The 23,854-nt window shown below is 46.0% G+C and overlaps 2 protein-coding genes across 3 annotated transcripts; both read left to right on the plus strand.

Annotated features, from left to right (window-relative positions):
* Positions 1-927: 927 nt before the first annotated feature.
* LOC128094306 (sulfotransferase 1A1-like) lies at positions 928-4,599 on the plus strand. Its single transcript, XM_052712588.1, has 3 exons — positions 928-1,034; positions 1,722-1,902; positions 2,007-4,599. Exons 1-3 carry the CDS (start codon positions 936-938, stop codon positions 2,117-2,119), a joined length of 393 nt encoding a protein of 130 aa, XP_052568548.1. The 5' UTR covers positions 928-935; the 3' UTR covers positions 2,120-4,599.
* A 148-nt stretch (positions 4,600-4,747) lies between these two features.
* LOC128094300 (sulfotransferase 1A1-like) lies at positions 4,748-22,268 on the plus strand. 2 transcript variants are annotated; one of them, XM_052712572.1, is made up of 7 exons: positions 4,748-9,544; positions 16,254-16,379; positions 16,454-16,551; positions 17,237-17,366; positions 17,456-17,550; positions 18,054-18,234; positions 18,339-22,268. In XM_052712572.1, exons 1-7 carry the CDS (start codon positions 9,397-9,399, stop codon positions 18,449-18,451), a joined length of 891 nt encoding a protein of 296 aa, XP_052568532.1. In that variant the 5' UTR covers positions 4,748-9,396; the 3' UTR covers positions 18,452-22,268. The 2 variants fall into 2 exon arrangements, with proteins under 2 accessions (XP_052568532.1, XP_052568531.1); XM_052712571.1 differs by lacking the exon at positions 18,339-22,268 and having other exon boundaries at positions 4,748-8,478; positions 9,393-9,544; positions 17,456-18,170.
* Positions 22,269-23,854: the final 1,586 nt, after the last annotated feature.

Consider the following 23,854-nt stretch of genomic DNA (forward strand, 5'->3'; position numbering starts at 1 on the left):
GACTTTAGGCCCTTGTATTGGTTTGTTTACCCTTGCTGTGAGTAAAATGGAACTCAAGGTCTGTTCTGACTCATGGCTTCAGGACATAGCGTATCTTTTTCCTGGGTTGTGGTAAGGCAGGATATCCTGATGGAAGCGCACGGGCTGGGAGCAGTAAGGAATACAACACCATTGGTGCTGTTCAGTTCTCCAGCCGAGCCCCACCTCCTCGTATACACCGCCTCCCAGGAATGCCATCCAAACATAAACCATGAGTGGATCCATCTCTACATATTAGGCCAGTCCTCACTAGCTAGTCACTGCACAGTGGTGCCGCCCAGCTAGAGAGAAGCCTTCAACAAGAGTGCTTTGGGGGATGCTCCAACCCATGCCAGGAACAAGCACGGTATAAATCCCAGTTCCGTGGTACCCAGATCACAAGGTTGAAAGAGTCCAGGCTGTTCCTCCTTTGCCGCTTCAGGAGACACTTCCCCCACTGGGTGCTGTGAAGGGGGACAAGAATACAGGATGGCCCAGGCATGGTGTCACATGCCTTTAATCTCAGCACTGCGGAAGCAGATAGGTCTTCATGAGTTTGAGGCTAACCTGGTCTATATAGTAAATTCCAGGCCAGCATTGGTTACATAGAAAGACTCTACCTCCCACTCCCAAACAAAACTACAGGCAGACATGTTGGGACATGCGTTTAATCCCAGCATTAGGAAATCAGAGACAGGTGGAACTCTGAGTTCAAGCCCAGCTTGTTCTACATAGTGAATTCCAGGATAGCCAGCACTACATAGAGAGACCCTCTCCCTCCCCAAACAAAACAATAAAGCAAAAAAAAAAAAAAAATCCAATTCCTACTCCAGGGGTAGGCGGGATGTGTGAAGATTGCTACTGAGGGTGGGGTCATCTGCCCCTGCAGGTGATCTACATTGCTCGAAATTCAAAGGATGTGGCTGTCTCCTATTATAACTTCTACAACATGGCCAAAGTGCACCCTGATTCAGGCACCTGGGAGAGCTTCCTGGAGAACTTCATGGACGGGAAAGGTGAATCTGAGTCTGTAGCCAGGAGGGGGCTGGACCCAGGGGCAGAGCTGGAGCTAACAGGGCCTGTGTCTGTGCTGTCTTGTCCCCAGTGTCCTATGGGTTGTGGTTCCAGCATGTGAAGGAGTGGTGGGGGCTGACACACACTCACCCTGTTCTCTATCTCTTCTATGAAGACATGAAGGAGGTGAGGCTGCCTGCTACCACTTCCTTCTGGGTCCCACAGGCAGGAACCTCAGGAACCTGGCCCTGTCCTGGCCCTGAGCCCCATCCCTATCCCAGCCCCACCCCAGACAGCACCTCCCATCTTACCTCCTGGCTCAGGACCTCAGCACAGCTCAGCACAGAGCATGCTCAGCCCTTATCTTGGAGGAGGTGTCAGTCATGTGCCAGGATTGACCTGGTGGCTTGCTGCTCTTGCTTCTCCCTGCTCCAGAGGTGCCAAGTCTGGGCACCAGAGATCAAAGTCTGTCCCTGTCCTCTCCAGAATGAACGCAGAGATCATGCCAAGATGGCAGGGTAGGAAGCTACCTATTTTGCCCCAGGGAAAGAGGCTCAGACTTAAGACACTGAGAGTCAAGAGGTCCTTAGTGAAAAGGCAAAGATAGCTTCCTGTCACATCACAGAGGTGCCTCCCCTTGTCCCAATGAGCATCATCAACCTCCACTGAAGCATCCTTCTGTGCTCCAGGACCCCAAAAGGGAGATCAAGAAGATTCTGGAGTTTTGGGGGCACTCCCTGCCTGAGGAGACCGTGGATCTCATTGTTCACCACACATCCTTCAAGAAGATGAAGGAGAACCCCATGGCCAACTACACCACCCTCTCTTCTCACCACATGGACCACTCTGTCTCCCCCTTCATGAGGAAAGGTGGGTCTCAGGAAGGATGGGTATTGAGGGAGAGCTGGAAAGCTACCAAAGCCACCTGAGCCACCTCTGTGATTGTCACTCCGTCTTTCTTCTGTCCCTCCCAGGCATTGCTGGGGACTGGAAAAACACCTTCACTGTGGCCCAGAATGAGCGCTTTGATGTTCAGTATGCTGAGAAGATGGCAGGTTGTGACCTCATCTTTCGCTGGCAGGTCTGAGTGACAATATGACTAATCACCCCAGAGAACTGTCGACACCACCATAACACCTCCTTGGGGATAAATGAGCATGGCTTCAACCTACCCCTCCATTACAAGTCAAGGGGAGGACCTAAGCTGCAAGACTGAAGACCAACCAAGACAAACCTTGAGTTTCAAAAGGACTGGGAGTTAGTTCAATGTCATCCTGCTTGGCTGGCCTCTCAGGTCCTGGTTAGGGAACACCAAAAAGGAAAAAAGGTGTTTGGGTTTTTTGTTTGTTTGTTTGTTTGTTTGTTTTTTAATGCCACAGGCATAGGATTGAGAATTTAAGGACAGCCTAAATGCTCTAAAACACAAAAGGTGAGGTGTGGTGGCAGCACATGCCTTTAATTCCAGCACAGAGAGGCAGAGGCAGGGAGACCTCTGTCTGAGAAAACGTAAGGAGTTCCAGGCCAGCCAGAGCCCCACAGTGGTACCTGATTAAAAACAAGTGCACACTTGTAACCCGGCACTTTGAGATAGAGACAGGAGAACCATATAGATGCTCAGGGTCATTCTGCTCCACCACAGAGCAAATTCCAGGCCAGCCTTGGCTCCTCACAGCCTGTATCAAAGTGAGGGAAAAGAGGAGGCGTAGTGCTGCCAGGACGTGGGCTCCACAGCAGTCAGGTCCAGCTGGGGCCACAGGGCAGGGCTGTTTCCACAGCACTGGAAAGAATACAAAAACAAAGAACTGGTGCCAGAACAGCTGGGCCTCTTCCCATCGCACATCCTGCCGTGTGGGTGGGGTGGGGGGTGGTGTAAGCTTGATGGGGGCTGTGGTGCAGTATTTAAACTTGATCAAAATAAAACCCTAGTTGTCTTTTCCCAAGAGGACACCACTGGCTGATATAGGCCTGCCAGTCAGCTTTCCCTTTTCTGGGCTCCATGTGGTTGTGGGTCCCTAGGATGGGTGAAGGAGGACCTAATATCCATTTGTGCCTTTGTTGGCTTTCCACCCTTAGCAACAGGTAGTAAGCATCCATTGCTTTATGAGTCTCTCCCCCAGCAGAGATTCTCTCTGTCTGAAACCCAGCCCATCTCCTCTGTATGTGATGGGTCTCTCTGTACCTGTCATACCACAGGGAGAGGAGGTTGGGGTGCCCATTCTTACTCCAGCCAAATAACAACCAGAGACAGAGACCCAATCCCTGCCACAGAAGGGGCTCATAGAAGCTTTTCAGGAGTTCTCAACTTCCTAATGCTGTGACCCTTTACTACAGTTCCTCATGTTGTGGTGACCCTCAACCATGAAATTATTTTGTTGCTATTTCACAACTGTAATTTTGTGACTGTTATGAATCAGAAGGTAAGTATCTGATATGCATGATATCTGATATGTGACCCCCCGTGTAAGGGTCATACTACCCCCTTACAGAGTCATGACACACAGGTCGAGAACTGCTGCTTTAGACAAATATGAAAAATGGAGGGAGAGCCAGGTGGTGGTGGCACACAGTTTTAATCTCAGCACTCGGGAGGCAGAGGCAGGTGGATCTCTGAGCCAGCCTGGTCTACAGAGTCAGTTCTAGTAACTGCTTGGGCTGTTACACAGAGAAACCCTGTCTCAAAAAAGACAAACAAACAAAATTGTGATTTGAAAAAAAATCAAAAAGGAGGGAAAGGAATCACCAGATAGTAAACTCTAAATCCAAATAAATCCCAGGCCCCACAGGCTGGAGAGTCGGCTTAGCAATTAAGAGCACTTGCTGCTCTAGTACAGGACCTGATTTCTGTTCAGTATCCATACTGGGCACCTCACACCAGCCTGTGACACTAGCTCCAGGGAACAGATACCTCTGGCCATCACAGCCACCTGCACTCACAGACATATATATCACCGAACACACACACATAATTAAAAATAATAAAAATCTTAGCAGGGTTAAGAGCACTGGCTGCTCTTCCAGAGGTCCTGATTTCAATTCCCAGCAACCACATAATGACTCATAATCATCTATAATGAGATCTGATGCCCTCTTCTGTCATGCAGGCATACATGCAAATAGAACACTCAAATACATAAGTAAATAAAACTCTTGAAAATAATAAAATAGTAGTAAAAATACAATTCTTTAAAAGAAAGGGCTACTGCCAGCTGGTGGTGGCACACGCCTTTAATCCCAGTCCTCGGGAGGCAGAGCCAGGTGGATCTCTGTGAGTTCGAGGTCAACCTGTTCTAAAGGGCGAGATCCAAGACAGGCACCAAAAAAAAAAAAAAAAAAGAAAGAAAAAAAAAGGGCTAGAAAGATGATTCGGTGGTCAAGAGCACTTGCTGCTCTTCTATGGGACTTCAGGTCAGTTCCTAGCACTCACATCAGGTGGCTCACAACTGTCTGTGAGTCCAGCTCCAGGGTTCAGATGCACACAGTCTCCACAAATTCCTGCACTTATGTGTAATGCCCATATGCACACATTTACACCTACACATAATTTAAAATAATAAAAATAATTATTTAGCCGGGCGGTGGTGGCGCACGCCTTTAATCCCAGCACTCGGGAGGCAGAGCCAGGCGGATCTCTGTGAGTTCGAGGCCAGCCTGGACTACCAAGTGAGTCCCAGGAAAGGTGCAAAGCTACACAGAGAAACCCTGTCTCGAAAAACCAAAAAAAAAAAAAAAAAAAAAAAAAAAAATTATTTAAATAAAAGGGAAAGTAGCTGTTGGTCGTGTTGCATGCCTTTAATCTCAGCACTAGGGAGGCCGAGGCAGGAGGCAGCAGACAAGAGGGTCATCCATCTTCAACCTACAGGCTTAGCATATCTGACAAACTTTTCTGTGAAGCAGGGTATTTGAAGGACCTTCCTACCTTGTCTTGGCAAGGCTTGGCAGTCTTTTCTTTTGTGTCCTACTCGTCCAGTTTGGACAGCATCCTGTCAGCAGTCAGGACAAGGGCATTTTCTTGCTCAGTGGCTAACTTTTGCCACAGTGGAAGTAAACTCCATAAAGAGTTTCTTCAATGCCCATCATCTTCTCTGAAGTAGATTGGTGCTGCTAGGAGCAGACATGTCTCATTGTCATTTAAAAAAAAATCTATGTTATTAAAACATCTTAAATGCCATATTCTGTAGATCTCTGAAGTGTTTGAAGATGACCTGTCTATCAAAAATATATCTGTTTAACCTTGAAAACATACCTAACTGGACTACAAATTTAATTGTAATGACTAACTACTAACTTGAATTTCTTTATATCCTAATTAGCTTTCAAGGACTGTCAATTTGCATTACATTGTTAAATGAACTGTGTAGGCACAATACCTTGAACAAGAGTAGAAATAGATGTACAATATATTCTAACAAAATTAATCTCAAATATGTGTCAACATGCAAAATTTGTATACAATATACAAAAATCCAATCCAATGTAAAATATTTAAAACTAGTAGTTGCTTTTTAAAAGTAGATTCAATAATCTACAGTTTTATCATATCCATATTCTCCCTTTTTTCTTTTCAGAGTAGATTCAATAATCTACTTTTTTATCCTAACATTTCTATATATTTTTTTCAGAGTAGATTTAACAATCTACCTTTTATCTTATTGTATCTATATCATCTTTTTTTCTTTTCCTTTTTTTCAAACAAGAACCCTGAATCTAATCTCCTTTGCTTAGCTTTTTTCCTGACCATTACCAATAACAACTTCAATCAACCACCAAAACAATGACAAATATCCATAACTCATCGAACAACCAACAACCACCCACCCCGCCTCTCGGGAATGTGTGGGTCCTGTTCTTCAATTTACTTCCTGCCATCTGTGGGCGAAGGCATCTTTAGGGGATCCTGAAAAGAAAAATTTGGGGCTAATTGTCAAATCATGGAAGAAGTAGCTGTATCATTTGTTGTCCAGTCTCTGTGTAAGGGGAAAGTGCTGGGCTAGTCCTGGCTAGTGTAGTCTGTGAGGCTAGATTATGTTAGCTAGCCATCTTAAAATTGTCCTGAGCAGTTTGTAGTTCAAAGCCGATCCTTAGGTAGTGTTTGTCAGGTTAATGGTGTTATCATCGTCCTGATGGAATCATCGTTGTAGGATCCCGTCATCTTTTTGGAGACTTCAGAGATAGCATTAGGTCAGATTATTCCTTTTCTTAGTGATTTTTTTGGGATAGTTCTCCCTTCTTCTTTGGATGCTTATTTGTCCAAATGTCTTTAAATTATTTAATATGGTTGTTTTTAGTTTCCTGAAAAGACAAAAACAAAATCCTACCCCAACTCTAACTTTGGGGAGTTTCTAAATTTAATCTTTATCAATTTTGATTTATGGTTTCTCCTGATTTTCTGTTCTCTCTTCTGTAGCTGTTCTATCATACAGAGCAGTGTGGTTTTTTACAATAGACATTAGGTTCTTTCATTGCTCTGGGAAGGAGTTTCTTTCATGATGGCAGGAAAGGACTGAACTGAAGTTACCATAGGGGCCTGGGAGAGGCCCCTCGGGGTGTTTCATCACAGCAAAAGGTAAGGGATTACTTGTCTGTCCCTTGTTGATCTCCATTCATTAGTCCAGTGTCTGCCTTTACCACACCTTCTGCATAATCCAGAAGGGAGGGGCATTCTGTTAGAATTATTCCTTGAAAAAATATTATTTTTAGGAATGCCTTGCTTACAGTCCTTTTCCAGGTGGCTTTGTTTACTGCCATTGAAACCTTTGAAATTAGTATTTTTCTCCAAACCTCTTGAAATCACCTCTCCTATCCAAGCATCATCATGGTCATGAGATTCAATATTGATTGAATTGAATCCATTCCTCCAAGGGTACTGGTCTTGCTTTTAATTGCGTAACTATCCTTTTGCATTGTGCATTAGCATTTTCAAAAGCCAGAGATTCAATTATTACTTGTCTAGCTTCTGAATTTGGTATCATTCTATTTACTGCTTATGAACATGAATAGTCCTGTCTCCACCTGGCCATTTCCCTCCCTTTGCTAGACTGTGCCAATTGTCTGTTGAGCTACCCTTAAGTTTAGGTGAGTGAGGAAGGAGCCAGAAACTGGGCAAAAATAAAACTACCTTCCTTTTGACATCCTGGTTTGTTTTTGTTTTTGTTTTTTTCTTGTGAATGGTCCAGGAATATAGGAATATAGGTATATAGGAATAAGACAGGAATATAGGAATAAGACAGGAATATAGGAATATAGGTATATAGGAATAAGACAGGAATATAGGAATAAGACAGGAATATAGGAATATAGGTATATAGGAATAAGACAGGAATATAGGAATATAGGTATATAGGAATAAGACAGGAATATAGGAATATAGGTATATAGGAATAAGACAGGAATATAGGAATATAGGTATATAGGAATAAGACAGGAATATAGGAATATAGGTATATAGGAATAAGACAGGAATATAGGAATAAGATAGGAATATAGGTATATAGGAATAAGACAGGAATATAGGAATAAGACAGGAATATAGGAATAAGAAGTTATAAGCAAAAGAAATGGAAGCTGACAGCCATCAGCTCTGACAGCAAATAGAGATTAACCTTTAACTAGGCCTTTTTTTGTTTTATGATGGGCATCGCTGTCAGCAACCCAAATGTTATTTTTTCCCTGCAGCCCTGGGATTAGCTATTCTCGATGACCTCTGCCACTCACAACCAAAACCAAAGTTAACTTTAACGAGGTCTTCCTGACAACCTGCCTTGCACTGTTTCGTATTCTCCCTGCCATGGGAGGCCAGCTGTGTCAGGAAAAGCTGCAGGTTTTGGGCAAACATCAGTTAGCCATGTTGGGAAAGATTTCAGGAATATACACATATCAATGAGTTGAAACCCTCTAAAACCTTGTTATTGGAAAACTGTTAATCCTAAAAAGCAATTTATCTCTAAAAGTTTAACTTCGAAATTGTAAAAATTCTTTTGCCCATGCCTAATGTCTGCCCCTTACTATAAAAAGGGGCTCCCTTACTATAAAAGGGGCTCATAACGCCCCCTACAGTTGCTACAGTTACAGAATCCCGAACTCTGGCTGTGGTCTCAACTAGCTGACAAGCTTTTTGTGCCCCATGGTGATTTTTTTGGAATAAAGTTTTCCTTCTGGTTTTCGACTGTGGTTTACACACCATTATTTTGCATGTTCACTTGGACCCAACACTTGTTTTCTACAGGCTAAACCCACAGTCCATAGTGTGGGTCACAGAGTTCTGCCCCATCTCCACCCCCCTTGTTTTTTGAGAACAGCCAGTCTTAGTACTCTTTCCACAACCTCCCACTTGGGATGTACCAATTTTCCAGCTCAAAGATCAATTCTGCATTACCCATATTGCAACACCCACACAAAGATTCCCACCACTGTGCACCGGGGAGGAGAGGCTCAGAAACTCAGAATCAGGTGAGTGGCAGAGTGGGGTGGCCACCGTTGCCCTTCCCAGCTACAGGTTCCAGTATTCTTCCAGGGCCAGCTACTTCCTACACCTTGATTAGTCTATGTGACCCCTGCCTGGGCCTCTAGCCTCTCTGTTCTTTCCCCACACATACTCCACCTCAGAAGAGCTTGTCTGAGATCCCCCTCCCCTGCTCTTTCTTGGCTGGTTTTAGAATCCCTTTTAGTAGAAAATCTCTCCCTGGCTTGCAACACGCTTAGGAACCAAACTGGTTATGCTCGTCTCAGAGCAAGAAAGATATCAGGTCTGGACGGTGTGGGGCATTTCTGAAGGTAACAGAAGCTCAAGGAGGAAAAGGGAGGAGAGACCACCCATGCGCCAGGGGCCGACCTTCCAGCTGCACAGGGCCAGTGCTCAGTTTCCTGAAACATGCTGGAATCTTCCCACAAAATGTCAAACCCTGTATTGATTCTACCTCAGAGTGCTTTAATGTCTGGACTATGCTTGGGCACCAGGGACATGCAAAGTTCTGCAGGAGAGCAGTGATGTAGCCACAGTAGTGACCTTTGCTGGAGTTAGACTTGCCTCTGATCCCAGGTCTACCTGCCACCTCAGTGAGCTGTCAGAGCCTCAGGATCCCAATCTTTTTTTTTTTTTTTTTTTAACAATTTATCTTTATTTTATGTGCATTGGTGTATGCATGTATGTCTGCGTGAGGGTGTCAGATCTTAGAGTTACAGACACTTGTTAGCTGCCATGTGGGTGCTGGGAATTGAACCTGGGTCCTCTGGTAGAGCAGCTGGTGCTCTTAACCACTGAGCCATCACTCCAGCCCCTCAGGATCCCAATCTTAAAGCAAGAATTCAGCACAGTATTGTGAACTTGTCCAAAAAGTGAGTCTTACATTCTGTTCTCAATGCAGCAACATGGAGTTGATGGAGGATTTCTCCCGTCCACCACTGGTGCCGGTGAAGGGCATCCCACTCATCAAATACTTTGCAGAGGCTATTGGGCCATTGCAGAACTTGACCGTCTGGCCCGATGACTTGCTTATCACCACATACCCAAAGTCTGGTGAGCAGGGTGTTATCAAATGGTGCTTGAGAGGCCTTTGTGGGTTGGCCAAGGTGCACTGGTGGGTGAGAGAGACAGCTATGCAGACACAGCTGCTGTCTGCAGCATGGAGCGGTGGAAAGTTAATCACACCATGCAGATACATGTCCATGTGGAAGCTTATTACTAAAGGGAGAGAGGAGGCGGGGGGGGGGGGGGGGGGGGGGGGGAGGTGCATGCTACCTTTGGTGGCGGGGAGAGAGAGTGAAGGGGGAGGAGTTTTTTCTTAAAGGGGTCTTTACATAAGATGATGTCAGGAGGCTGGGCCAGTTCCCAAGGGGTGGGTCCCCAAGAGGCGGTTCCGAATACTAACATTTCTCCATTTTTGATTACTATAAAAAGGTGAGCAAGTTGGAGGAGGGGAAATGAGGGCACCAAATTCTCAAGACTGCTTCCTGCTCACAAGGGGTGAAGTGGGAGGAAGTTAGGAGTCAGGGTCACATGTGGCAGGAGGTATGAGTGAAGAAGTATTAGTTAGCTGTCATCCTGGAGACTCCTTGAGGGAGCTGAGTAGGCAGGTTGCTAGGGGAAAAAATAGATTGTTATCATTGGCCCCATGAGCAGGGCTAGCCATGGAAAAGTGCTAACTGCCAGAAAGAATGGAATGGAAGAGTGTCCTGGTTGTACAGAAGAGGCAAGGGTGAATGAGCGAGGCAGGAGAGCACATATGCCCTTCATTGGGACATCTTGGAAAACCAGGTTCCAGTTGCTGGGTAGGTGCTGGCTTGAGCCTGGAGCGGTCTTACCAGCAGTGAAGTCCCAGGAGCTTGGCAAGATGGCACACCAAATTGAGGGATGATGTGTTCTAGGAGTACAGGAGCCATCACGTCTGCTGTTTCTCTGGAGGTGGGAAATGTCCCCATCCTGGAAAAATGTCAACAAGTTAGGAGATAATGGAGTTTTTGTAAGTCAGCATGTGGGTGAAGCCAACCTGCTGGATTTCCTGATTGGTTGTTCCTGATTGGTGGTGCAGTGGCTGGGGTGCATCTGGAGGTGGTGCAGTGGCTGGGGTGCATCATCTGGAGGGTCTCTGAGGATCTGGCCTTGGCACGAGTCTGGCAGGAGGGGTGGATCTGTGCAGGAACCTGCAAATGTCTATAAAATACTGGAATAGATTTATATCTTGGTGTCATAGCAAAGTGATGGCTTTGGGCTAGAAGGCAGGAACATTTACCCAATTGGGCCTGGTTTCAGCCCAATGAAACACATCTTTAAATCCATAACCAGAGGAAATTTACTGAATGGAAGTGGTTGAGTGAGTGAAGAAGGAGGAGGGAGGCTTCCCTACTCTCTCCAATGCTAGCCTGTCTCTAAAAGCTGGAACCAGTAAAGCCCACAGAAACCTTGGAGGTGAGGGGGGAGCTGTTAAAACTGGCAACATCATCAGGTTGAGGAAGATAAGTGAACAGAAGTGAGACAGTTTTCCTATCTTCATATCAACAAACTTAAAGCACTTTTTTAAAAATCTAATTCACTAAGAGATACTGAGAGAAGTCATTGAAAAATGAGTTAATCTCTTCTTTAGTCTGGTAGCAAGGTGAACAGTGTGAACTGTGTCTAGATTTACTATTATCTCTAAGAGAATGAGGCCTGTGACTTTTACATAGAGAACTGGGAAGGCAGCTGAAGCAAAGCCTGGTGGTCAAATGGCATCTGAGAGCTGAGAAGGATAAATCATACCTGAGTGCAGACCAAGAAGCTTCTGAATCTATTAAAAATGACAGGGACAGTCCATTTTCAGTTAGTCATACCCAGGTCTCCATATCATTGGAGGCAGAAGTGTCAGAACAGCATCAATCTTCAGCCTCCAGATCCATAAGGTGGGAGTTTTTCATGAAAGAGGGACATAGGGAAGACGGATCTTACTTTATCTAGGCAAAAGGGGTGCAATAATTCTCCAAAGTTCTGCTGCTTGTTCAAAGTCTGGGCTAGGTCCTGGCAGCAGGTGTCACATTGGGACATCTTGCCCAGAGGTCAGTGTTGCCATCATCCAGGTGGAGACATCGTGGTGCCTCATAATCTTCTTCAGAGACCTTGTGTCACTGCTAGGATCTGGGAGTCTGTCTGATATAATAAACTTTTTGATTAACATTTTAAATGCCATATTCTGCAGATCTCTGAGCATTTGAGGACTGCCTGTCAATCAGGTATGAAGGACAGATTATCAACTTGTGGTTCCCTAACAGTCTTCAATATGTCAGCAGCTTTCATAAGACTGGGACTTACTGTCTCCTGAGAAGGCAAAGAAGAGTGACAGGGGAAAGATCCCAGAGTCAAATGAGAACAGGAGAAAGGGGCTTGAGAGGTGGGATGTGGCCCAACTCTGGGAAAAAGGCCCTCTCAGGCGACCAGTTACTCCATTACAGAATGAATATATATATATATATATATACATACACACACACAAATACCTTATTTATCAAACATATGCCATTATTTATGTCAATTCTCTAGAAGCTTGATATTGAATACTTGGCAAAGACATTGATATAAATCTCTAAGTTAGCTATTGTTAATCTGAACAGATAAATTTCATATCAATCTAAGTTTTTTGAGGTTTGCTGTTTTCTTACTCTAGAAGGAGATAAAATGAACAGAGAGCTCATTAGGACTAAATGTATTTTTTTTAACCTTAGTAAACCTCAGTAAAAGATGACTGCCAGCCATGTGGCTGTCTACATCATGATGAGATCCGGGGAACAAAATTAAATGTTATTTAGACTTAATTTTGAGAGCATATGTAAATTAAACCTGGACATATAGTTTTCCCAATTAGTTACAGGTTAACAAAATTAGCAAGGATAAGGAGGCTTACATGCTTAAGCCTGAATAGACCTTGAGTAGGGAGAGACATTTTTAAGCCATTGGCAGTGATATCTGCATCTATTACCATTTTAAGGCCCTGTAGTTCTGATCTGATCTTTGAGTACAGTCAGATCATAATCCTGAATGATTTATACAGAAATAATAATTTCTTAAGCTTATATAATACCTCTTTGGTTCTGCATAAAGAAAGTCAAGTGTCTTATTGCAGAACCATTTTAGTTAAAAAAATCTATCAATTGACAATATTGGATCCAGTTTCCTGGTATATCAATGGGCATTAGGTAACCATTTTGTCCCCTATGCCAGGGTGTTAACATTTAACTTAGCCTTTTAGCCTGTTTTGGGAGCAGGGAGCATAGGATGACATATTTTCTTCCATAACTGCTTCAAGCCAAAAGGGGTGCAGATGGTCAGAGCCCAGTGAGGCTGAAAGGCTCAAGCTATACTGTACTGTTGTACTTATCTGGAGTCATTTTGACCTCTGTGAAGTGGATCCAATGGCTTCTTTTGATCCTCTGAGGCTTATATGAATTTTTATTTAATGAAAGGACATAAAACCTTTAGATATATTAGTATTACCAAACAGTATTGAAATCCATATCGTGAAAAAACAGGCAATGAGTATCTGCAAAACAGCAGTAGACTCATACCCTTGAGTCCTAGCAGAATTACAGATTTGTGTTAAAAGCATGTACATTTTTTTAGAGAGAGCCAAGTACTGTAGATTAATTACTAAATGGTCTTATTATATAAAAAACCAGAGCCAGATATCAGGGTTGAAACCTGAAAGATCAGAGGAATAGGAAAAGCCACAGCTAACCTCACCTCACCAACTCTGCAGCTTCCAAAGAGACTTACTTCCTGTATACCCACGCCTATATGCCTTTCTGTTCCGATATATCATTTGCTCTCTCTGTCCAGCTACATCACTTCCTCTTCCTGTCCAGCTCTGTCACTTTCTGTCTGTCTGTAAAGACCTCCAGAACTCTATGGTTAGTACTGGAATTAAAGGCATGTGTCAAAACGCTTGGCTCTGTTCCCAGTGTGGCTTTGAACTCACAGAGATCCAGACAGATCCCTGCCTCCAGAATGATAGGATTAAAGGTGTGTGCTACCATTGCCTGACTTCTGTGTTTACTATAGTGGCTGACTTTTTCCTCTGATCCTCAGATAAATTTTATTGGGGGGACACAGAATATTGGGGGACACAATACATCACCACAAGGTGCACAGTGGATGGAACTGTCTCTTACTTGATGGTTTAAGTCTATATTTAGAAGACAACCAAAGAAAATCTAAAATCTTGAGCTTATAACCCAAATAGTATCAGAATTCTATTAACATCAAAATCTGAAATTTTGCCGGGCGGTGGTGGCGCACGCCTTTAATCCCAGCACTCGGGAGGCAGAGGCAGGCGGATATTTGTGAGTTCGAGGCCAGCCTGGTCTACAGAGAGAGATCCAGGAAAGGCGCAAAGCTACACAGAGAAACCCTGTCTCAAAAAACCAAAAAAAAAAAATCTGAAATTTTAAAATCTTAATATAACAATATCATAGGAGAAAGTAATCTGAAGCATTTAAATAATTTATGTCAAGAGACCTAGCAGCTTTAGGAATAGTAAAACTTGATTTTTTTATCTATAAAATGAGGTGACAAGTGGGCTATATCATCATCATGTGGTGCCACTGATGTCCTAGAGCCCGGGAAAGAGGAAGAGGATAGATCTCCAGGCCCTGCCCACAAGAGTGCTCAAGTGGCCACAGAGGAGCACCAGACTGATACAGGAAGCTTGAGTCCTTGGCCCCTGTAAAATAATGCTTGGCTTGAGATGGAGCTTTCCTATTCTTCCCCCCTCCTCGAACAGATGGCCTGAGCACCTGGCACCCAGCCCATGCTTGACCCATGGACAGGAAGTCACATTTTGCTGCCCTTAGTAAAGATGGCTCCTGACCACATGAATGCCCTTATCAAATATGGCAACACAGCCATAAGACCTGTTTGTCTTTGACCTTAGTCAGGATGGTGCCTGCCTGACCATTTAATTGCCCTCTGGCACCTGACCATGTGTTCACAAGGGTTTTTTTTTTTTCTTTCAAGACATATGAAACATATATGGAACACATAAACTCAAAGCATTCAAAAGTCAGTCAGAAACACATTCATGTGGCCACATCAATCACACATTTCCATCTGTACGTATGAAATAAACTTTTTCAACAGAATGACAGACAAAACTTCCCAGGAAACTATCAGCTGACCAACTTAAAAAGTCAGAGATAACAATTACAGGACTTCAGGCATAGACTGAGAGACGGCATGGTGGGAGAAAGCCAGGAAGTAGCAGAAGAAAAGGGAGGCATCCTGGGTCTCCCGAGCCTCAGTAGCAGCAGCAGCAGCAGAGGGAAGGTGGGCTGTGGGGGGTGGGGTGGGGCTCGAGGTGGTGGCAGCAGGGAGGACGGAGAAGAGTGGGAAACGGAGCAGACAGAGACAGGACAGTCCGAGACAGTTTGAGCAGAAACTGAGGGAGCGGGTGGTGAGGAAGGAGCCAAGGGATAGGAGAGCGAGCAGTGTAGGTGTAGAAAAAACCTGGAGCCGGACACTGGGAGGAAAGCTGAAAGATCAGAGAGACAGATCAAGCCAGCCCCATTCTTACCTCTTTGAAATCCTCAGCCTCAAGAGAGTGAGTTCCTCTTCCTTCAGGCCTTATGTACCTTTCTGTGTCCTGCCATATTACTTTCTGGGATTAAAGGCATGTGCCACCACATCTGGCTCTGTTCTCAGTGTGGCTTTGAACTCACAGATATCCAGACAGATCTCTGCCTCCCAAGTGATAGGATTAAAGGCTTGTGCCACCACAGCCTGACTTCTATGTCTAATTTAGTGGTTGGCTTTGTCTTCTCATCCCTAGGAAAGCTTTATTGGGTACACAATGCTTCATCACAGACAGGGATCCCTGGCAGCAGTTATAAAGATAGAAGTTTGGTAGGAGGCTCATTTTCCATAAGTAAGATAGAAGAAGATCCAGCTGGTTGAGCTTCCAGCATCCCAGAGGCTCAGAAAGGATGGATGACAGAGTGGGGTGGTCAGTGGATCATAATCCAAAGATTTAGGGGCAGTGGAGCAACTGGCACAAGCTGTCCCATATGTGGTCGGATAGGAACAGGGGCTGGAGGGCTGAAAGACCAAGATGTGTGGTGCCCGGTACAGGGTCTTTTGGACAAGGCCAAAAGGCAAGAAACCCATGGTTGAGAATGATACAAATCCTCACTTGTGGAAAATGGCCAGAAGGTGTAGGGAGCTTACTGATTATGGAGTGAGTGTTGAAGTTTCTATAGATTCTAGTGTCTCAGAGTGCCGGCAGGCAGGAGAAAGAGCCAGGAAGGCCTCTGCTGAGTTACACAGCACCAATGTTATGAAATGACATGTGGGAGGCCTTGGTGGTTTGGGCCTAGGTGTCCCAGTGGGTGAGAGAGACACACCATGCAGACACTGCGGAGGGCTGAGGCTGTGGTTACAGCATGGAGAGGTGAAAAGTTACACCACGCAGGCAAATGTCCATGTGGAAAGTTTATTATTAAAGGGAACAAGGGCGGGGGGAAGGAAGGAGGTGAGCACTACCTTTGGCAAAAGGGAGGATAGAGAGAGAGAGAAGAGGGAGGAGTTTCTTCTTAAAGGAGACTTTAGTAAGATGATGGCAGGATACTGGGCAAGTCTCTCAGGGGTGGGTCCCCAAGGGGGAGGCTCAGAACACTAACACTGGGTTTCTCTAATGTCCTGTAGACTTCACTTTGGCAAGTAGGTCCAGACTCTGGGCCCTCCTCACCCCTTGTTCCCTTCTTTGCAGGTACTACCTGGATGAGTGAGATCCTGGACATGATCTACCAGGACGGCAAGCTAGAAAAGTGTCGCCGGGCCCCCATCTATGCCCGGGTGCCCTTCCTTGAGTTCAGATGCCCAGGAGTTCCCTCAGGTAAGAGCACTAGGGAGCTAGACACAAGTGGAGAGAGGAAGGACCTCTTAACAAAGTTCTCTGCTCAACTGTAGGTCTTGAATCTTTGGAAGAGACACCAGCCCCCCGGCTCCTTAAGACGCATCTGCCCCTGTCCTTGCTTCCTCAGAGTCTGCTGGATCAGAAGATCAAGGTAAAAACAAAAACAAGAAACCCCAGTTATGGTGGTACCTTCCAGCATTTGGGAAGTAGAGGCAGAAGGATCACAGTAAGTTCAAGACCAGTCTGAAGCTGTATCTCACCCTGTTTCAGGAAGACAGAGAAAAAGAAAGGAAAGGAGAGAGGAAGGGAAAGAGGGGGAGACAGGGAGGGAAGGGGGGCTGAGGGGAGAGGATTCAAGGGCTCCTGGGATCATCTGAGCTTTGATCTGTTCTGCTGGGAATTGTGGGACTACTGAAGTCCTGTTTCATCTTGTATGGAGGATCTCTGGCTGTCACTCTGGCAGGGCTAGGATAACAAGGAAAATGGAATTCTTCAGTGTAAGCTAGAGAAGCAGAGTCCAGGTGCTCACAGGACAGAGATTGGGAGGGACTGGTGGAACTCTGACCTACCATGTGGATGTGTTGACAATAAAGGAGTCAGATAAAATATAATTCATGGAATAGCCAGGACTTTGGCATCAAAGATGTAATCTTAGGTCAGTGGTACCCATACCATGAAATCTCAACAAGTCAACTTCTAGTCCTGTGTTCTCTTCTGCCATCTCCAAAGAAGTGCGGAGAGTCCCCAGTGTTAGAAAGTATGGTACCTCACTAGGTCCTGTGAAGGGTAACAGGACAGCAGGAGGAACCAGAACTAGGGATCATCTGCCCCTGCAGGTGATCTACATCGCTCGAAATCCAAAGGATGTGGCTGTCTCCTATTATAACTTCTACAACATGGCCAAGGGGCTGTTCCCTGATCCGGGTACCTGGGAGAGTTTCCTGGAGAACTTCATGGATGGGGAAGGTGAATCTGAGTCTGTAGCCAGGAGGGGGCTGGACCCAGGGGCAGAGCTGGAGCTAACAGGGCCTGTGTCTGTGCTGTCTTGTCCCCAGTGTCCTATGGGTTGTGGTTCCAGCATGTGAAGGAGTGGTGGGGGCTGACACACACTCACCCTGTTCTCTATCTCTTCTATGAAGACATGAAGGAGGTGAGGCTGCCTGCTACCACTTCCTTCTGGGTCCCACAGGCAGGAACCTCAGGAACCTGGCCCTGTCCTGGCCCTGAGCCCCATCCCTATCCCAGCCCCACCCCAGACAGCACCTCTCATCTTACCTCCTGGTTCAGGACCTCAGCACAGCTCAGCACAGAGCATGCTCAGCCCTTATCTTGGAGGAGGTGTCAGTCATGTGCCAGGATTGACCTGGTGGCTTGCTGCTCTTGCTTCTCCCTGCTCCAGAGGTGCCAAGTCTGGGCACCAGAGATCAAAGTCTGTCCCTGTCCTCTCCAGAATGAACGCAGAGATCATGCCAAGATGGCAGGGTAGGAAGCTACCTATTCTGCCCCAGGGAAAGAGGCTCAGACTTAAGACACTGAGAGTCAAGAGGTCCTTAGTGAAAAGGCAAAGATAGCTTCCTGTCACATCACAGAGGTGCCTCCCCTTGTCCCAATGAGCATCATCAACCTCCACTGAAGCATCCTTCTGTGCTCCAGGACCCCAAAAGGGAGATCAAGAAGATTCTGGAGTTTTTGGGGTACTCCCTGCCTGAGGAGACCGTGGATCTCATTGTTCACCACACATCCTTCAAGAAGATGAAGGAGAACCCCATGGCCAACTACACCACCCTCTCTTCTCACCACATGGACCACTCTGTTTCCCCCTTCATGAGGAAAGGTGGGTCTCAGGAAGGATGGGTATTGAGGGAGAGTTGGAAAGCTACCAAAGCCACCTGAGCCACCTCTGTGATTGTCACTCCGTCTTTCTTCTGTCCCTCCCAGGCATTGCTGGGGACTGGAAAAACACCTTCACTGTGGCCCAGAATGAGCGCTTTGATGTTCAGTATGCTGAGAAGATGGCAGGTTGTGACCTCATCTTTCGCTGGCAGGTCTGAGTGACAATATGACTAATCACCCCAGAGAACTGTCGACACCACCATAACACCTCCTTGGGGATAAATGAGCATGGCTTCAACCTACCCCTCCATTACAAGTCAAGGGGAGAACCTAAGCTGCAAGACTGAAGACCAACCAAGACAAACCTTGAGTTTCAAAAGGACTGGGAGTTAGTTCAATGTCATCCTGCTTGGCTGGCCTGTCAGGTCCTGGTTAGGGAACACCAAAAAGGAAAAAAGGTGTTTGGGTTTTTTGTTTGTTTGTTTGTTTGTTTGTTTGTTTTTTAATGCCACAGGCATAGGATTGAGAATTTAAGGACAGCCTAAATGCTCTAAAACACAAAAGGTGAGGTGTGGTGGCAGCACATGCCTTTAATTCCAGCACAGAGAGGCAGAGGCAGGGAGACCTCTGTCTGAGAAAACGTAAGGAGTTCCAGGCCAGCCAGAGCCCCACAGTGGTACCTGATTAAAAACAAGTGCACACTTGTAACCCGGCACTTTGAGATAGAGACAGGAGAACCATATAGATGCTCAGGGTCATTCTGCTCCACCACAGAGCAAATTCCAGGCCAGCCTTGGCTCCTCACAGCCTGTATCAAAGTGAGGGAAAAGAGGAGGCGTAGTGCTGCCAGGACGTGGGCTCCACAGCAGTCAGGTCCAGCTGGGGCCACAGGGCAGGGCTGTTTCCACAGCACTGGAAAGAATACAAAAACAAAGAACTGGTGCCAGAACAGCTGGGCCTCTTCCCATCGCACATCCTGCCGTATGGGGGTGGTGGGGGGTGGTGTAAGCTTGATGGGGGCTGTGGTGCAGTATTTAAACTTGATCAAAATAAAACCCTAGTTGTCTTTCCCAAGAGGACACCACTGGCTGATATAGGCCTGCCAGTCAGCTTTCCCTTTTCTGGGCTCCATGAGGTTGTGGGTCCCTAGGATGGGTGAAGGGGGACCTAATATCCATTTGTGCCTTTGTTGGCTTTCTACCCTTAGCAACAGGTGGTAAGCATCCATTGCTTTATGAGTCTCTCCCCCAGCAGAGATTCTCTCTATCTGAAACCCAGCCCATCTCCTCTGTATGTGATGGGTCTCTCTGTACCTGTCATACCACAGGGAGAGGAGGTTGGGGTGCCCATTCTTACTCCAGCCAAATAACAACCAGAGACAGAGACCCAGTCCCTGCTACAGAAGGGGCTCATAGAAGCTTTTCAGGAGTTCTCAACTTCCTAATGCTGTGACCCTTTACTACAGTTCCTCATGTTATAGTGACCCCCAACCATGAAATTATTTTGTTGCTACTTCATAACTGTAATTTTGTGACTGTTATGAATCAGAAGGTAAGTATCTGATATGCACGATATCTGACATGTGACCCCCGTGTAAGGGTCATTCTACCCCCAAGGGAATCATGACCCACAGGTTGAGAACTGCTGCTTTAGACAAATATGAAAAATGGAGGGAGAGCCAGGTGGTGGTAGCACATGTTTTTTTTGTTTTTGTTTTGTTTTTGCGATAGGGTTTCACTCCATGGCTTTGGAGCATGTCCTGGAACTTGCTCTGTTGCCCAGGCTGGCCTCGAACTCACAGAGATCCACATGTCTCTGCCTCCCCAGTGCTGGGAATGAAAGTCCCAGCACTGGGGAGGCAGAGGCAGGTGGATATCTGAGCCAGCCTGGTCTACAGAGTCAGTTCTAGGACTGCTTGGGCTGTTACACAGAGAAACCCTGTCTCAAAAAAGACAAACAAACAAAATTGTGATTTGAAAAAAAAAATCAAAAAGGAGGGAAAGGAATCACCAGATAGTAAACTCTAAATCCAAATAAATCCCAGGCCCCACAGGCTGGAGAGACGGCTTAGCAATTAAGAGCACTTGCTGCTCTAGTACAGGACCTGATTTCTGTTCAGTATCCATACTGGGCACCTCACACCAGCCTGTGACACTAGCTCCAGGGAAGAGATGCCTCTGGCCATCACAGCCACCTGCACTCACAGACATATATATCACCGAACACACACACATAATTAAAAATAATCTTAGCTGTCTTAAGAGCCCTGGCTGCTCTTTCCAAAGGTTCTGAGTTCAATTTCCAGCAACCACATGGTGGCTCACAACCATCTGTAATGAGATCTGATGCCCTCTTCTGTCATGCAGGCATACATGCAAATAGAACACTTAAATAAATAATAAATAAAACTCTTAAAAAGTATTAAAATAATAATAAAAATACAATTCTTTAAAAGAAAGGGCTAGGGAGATGATTCAGTGGTTAAGAGCTCTTGCTGTTCTTCTGTGGTACTTCAGTTCAGTTCCTAGCACCCACATCAGGTGCCTCACAACTGTCTGTGAGTCCAGCTCCAGGGATCAGATGCATGTGGCCTTACAGCCACCTGCACTCATGTGTAATGCCCATATGCACACATTTACACCTACACATAATTTAAAATAATAAAAATAATTATTTAAATAAAAGGAAAAAGTAGCTGGTTGGTGGTGGCGCAACCCTTTAATCCCAGCACTCAGGAGGCAGAGGCAGGCGGATCTCTGTGAATTTGAGCCCAGTCTGGTCTACAGAACAAGTTCCGGGACAGCCAGGGTTACACAGAGAAACCCTGTCTGGAAAAGCAAACAACAACAAAAGATAAGGAAAAGCCAGGTTGGGATTAACTGGGGGAAGGAAGGGAACTGTTTGTGGGGGAGTCATAGGAGGGGTATATATGAGAGAACCATGTGAGAAAAAAAAGTTTAATGACATCACAATGATAACACATGGGAAAATTTATGGCTGCATACAAGTCATAAATCAATGAAGCTGGGCATGGGGGTTCATACCTGTAGTCTTAGCACTTGGAATATCAGGGCAGGAGGATCCACCCACATTCAAAGCCATCCTCAGCTACAGAGCAATGTTGAGGCCAGTCTGGGCTAAATGAAACTGTGTCTTGAAATTCCCTTCTGAAGGGAAGATTGAAGCTTGTAAGACTCAGAACGTTCATGAAGCTTAACAGGGGCAGGACGCTCAAACCCTAAATGTCTCCAGCAGCTGGAGACACCTGTGCTGCCTTGTCACCTAAGCTCCTGTAAGTCACCCCCTTTTCCCCCACAGGGTAGCTCCTTAGCTCAGTAAGGTGGAACCTTGTGGGAGCCCACAACTGACTCAGTTTCTCAGTTTGAATCTGAAGTCTATTTTGAGTCAATAGAGTTCAAGCTTGCTTGCTTCAGGGCTGTGAGAAAGTCCTGATTAGCCCAGGGGAAGGAACACACTATCTAGCTAGACGTAGGCTACTGATGCCAGCCGGGGGTATACTGAGATAGAAAAAGAAACTGCCTGCTCCTTGACGCAAGGCAGGATAGACAGTGGCTGAATGCCTGCGCTGTGCATTGTTCTACCTCTGTCCTTCCAGACTGTATATCAGCTGGCTGTGAAATAAACTCAGGTACTGTCCAGCATTGACCGGCAGACCTCTTGACTCTTTTCTGTCTTCTTCATTGTCTCTGCAATCCACACGCCTCCACCCGGCTACCCAGCTGACTGGTCAGCAAACTCCAACAGAACCTGTGGACCTGTTCCTTTACTCTGGCTTTGGCACCCTTTTTGGGCTGAACAACTGTTTGGCAATATCTTCCATGGAGAAGACACCCAAATGTTCCCATCCCCTGTGACTGAGCAGCCCATGGTCCTACGCAGGGGCAAGTGTGGTCACATCAAACCTAAGGATATGGAGATCTGAACTCCACTGGGTTGGCTTCCATGGGCCAGCAAACAGCATTCCAGGTGAGGAGCAAGACTCAACACTGCTTCCCGGGAGGCACATAGAGCCTGCCAGAAGTCTTTGTCTTGTCTGAAAATTGGGGTGTTGAGAAGGAGGAGAGGCGTGTCCAACTGCTTGGGAACTGAAACCCTGAGCACGATCACTCTCCCAGAGGGCTGGCAGCGGACCACCCTGCGGTCTGGGGGCTACATGGGTGCTGGCAGCCCAGACCAAGAGCAGATTGAGAAGGCTTGTGAGCAGCCTTCGCAGGGACTTAGGACAGAACTTCCTTCCTTCCTCCCTTCCTTCTTGTCTGTCTTTCTTTCTTTTTCTTTTCTTTTTTTTTTTTTTTTAAGTTGGGACCTGAAAGACCTAGGTGGGGAGAGGAATCCATCCAAGTGTACTAACTCCAATGGCTGGAAGGGAGGCAGGAAAAGCCAAGTCTCTTAGTTACCTCAGAGCCCCTCCACATGAAAGGGGCTGATACAGCTGGTCCTGATTTACAACTTAAGGACTGTTCAGGCCTGGGTCCCTCACTTCCGCCACTCTGGGGTCAGAGTTTTCTGCTCAGAGACATGGATGTGCGGGAGCTCTTCAGCTAAGCATCCATTCACCAGCCTGGGAGAGAGATGGGATTGAAAATGATCGACCTCAGCTGGGGTGGTAGGCTCTGAAGCAAGCATCATCAGGGAGACAGATGTCTCCAGGAAGTGGGGATTTGAGGAGAGGAAAGAAATCCAACCACAAAGGCAGGGGCACTCTCGGGTTATGGGCCACATCTTGGGACTTTGGGAGTGAGTCCCCCACCAGGGTGGCCAGAGACAGGAGCTGCAGTCTGGGAAACTCAGGTTAATGTCTGGTGCCTGTGGAGGCCAGAAGAGGGTAAAAAATCCACTACAGTCCTAGATGGTTGTGAGTTCCCAAGAGGGTGCCAGTGCTCTTAACTACTCTCTCCAGCCTCCAGGCCCCTCTTCCTCCATCGCCCCCCTTTTAAAGCAAGGTCTCACTATGTAGCCCAGGCTGACCTTAACTCAGGTTATCAGGATTGCGTGGCAAAGTGCCTTTACCCACCTAACCATCTCACTGGCCCCTTATTTTATTAATAAACTTCAACAGATTGATACGGTGAAAATTGGCTACAGAGAAAATGTATTTTTGTAAAAACATCTCAAACAAGGATGTGAGAAACAAAATGGACCATGTTTACTTAGGACTATGGTGTTTGTAACCCTGAGGTTTACCACATTAACACTCCTCATTCCTAAGTCTAACCACTATACCTCAGGAAACCATCTTACAACTTTTCTAGACGGGGTTTCTTTGTGCAGTCTTGGCTATCCTGGAACTCATTCTGTAGACCTGGCAGGCCTTGAATTCAAGAGATCTGCCTGCCTCTGCCTCCAGAGTTTTGGGATCAAAGGTGTGTGCCACCACTGCCTGGCCACCCTGCAACTTTTTACAAAGGGAAATGTTTAAGAAGTATAAGTAGCCGAGCAGTAGTAGCAGGTGGATCTCTGTGAGTTCAAGGCCAGCCTGGTCTACAAAGCAAGTTTCAGGACAGCCAGAGCTGTTATACAAAGAAACCCTGTTTCATAAAAAACAAAACAACAAAAACAAACAAAAAAACCCACTAATACATTTTTAAAAAAAGACTTTT

Source organism: Peromyscus californicus, unplaced genomic scaffold, assembly GCF_007827085.1.
Source record: "Peromyscus californicus insignis strain IS unplaced genomic scaffold, ASM782708v3 Scaffold_4__1_contigs__length_199733344, whole genome shotgun sequence".
Lineage (NCBI taxonomy): Eukaryota > Metazoa > Chordata > Mammalia > Rodentia > Cricetidae > Peromyscus > Peromyscus californicus.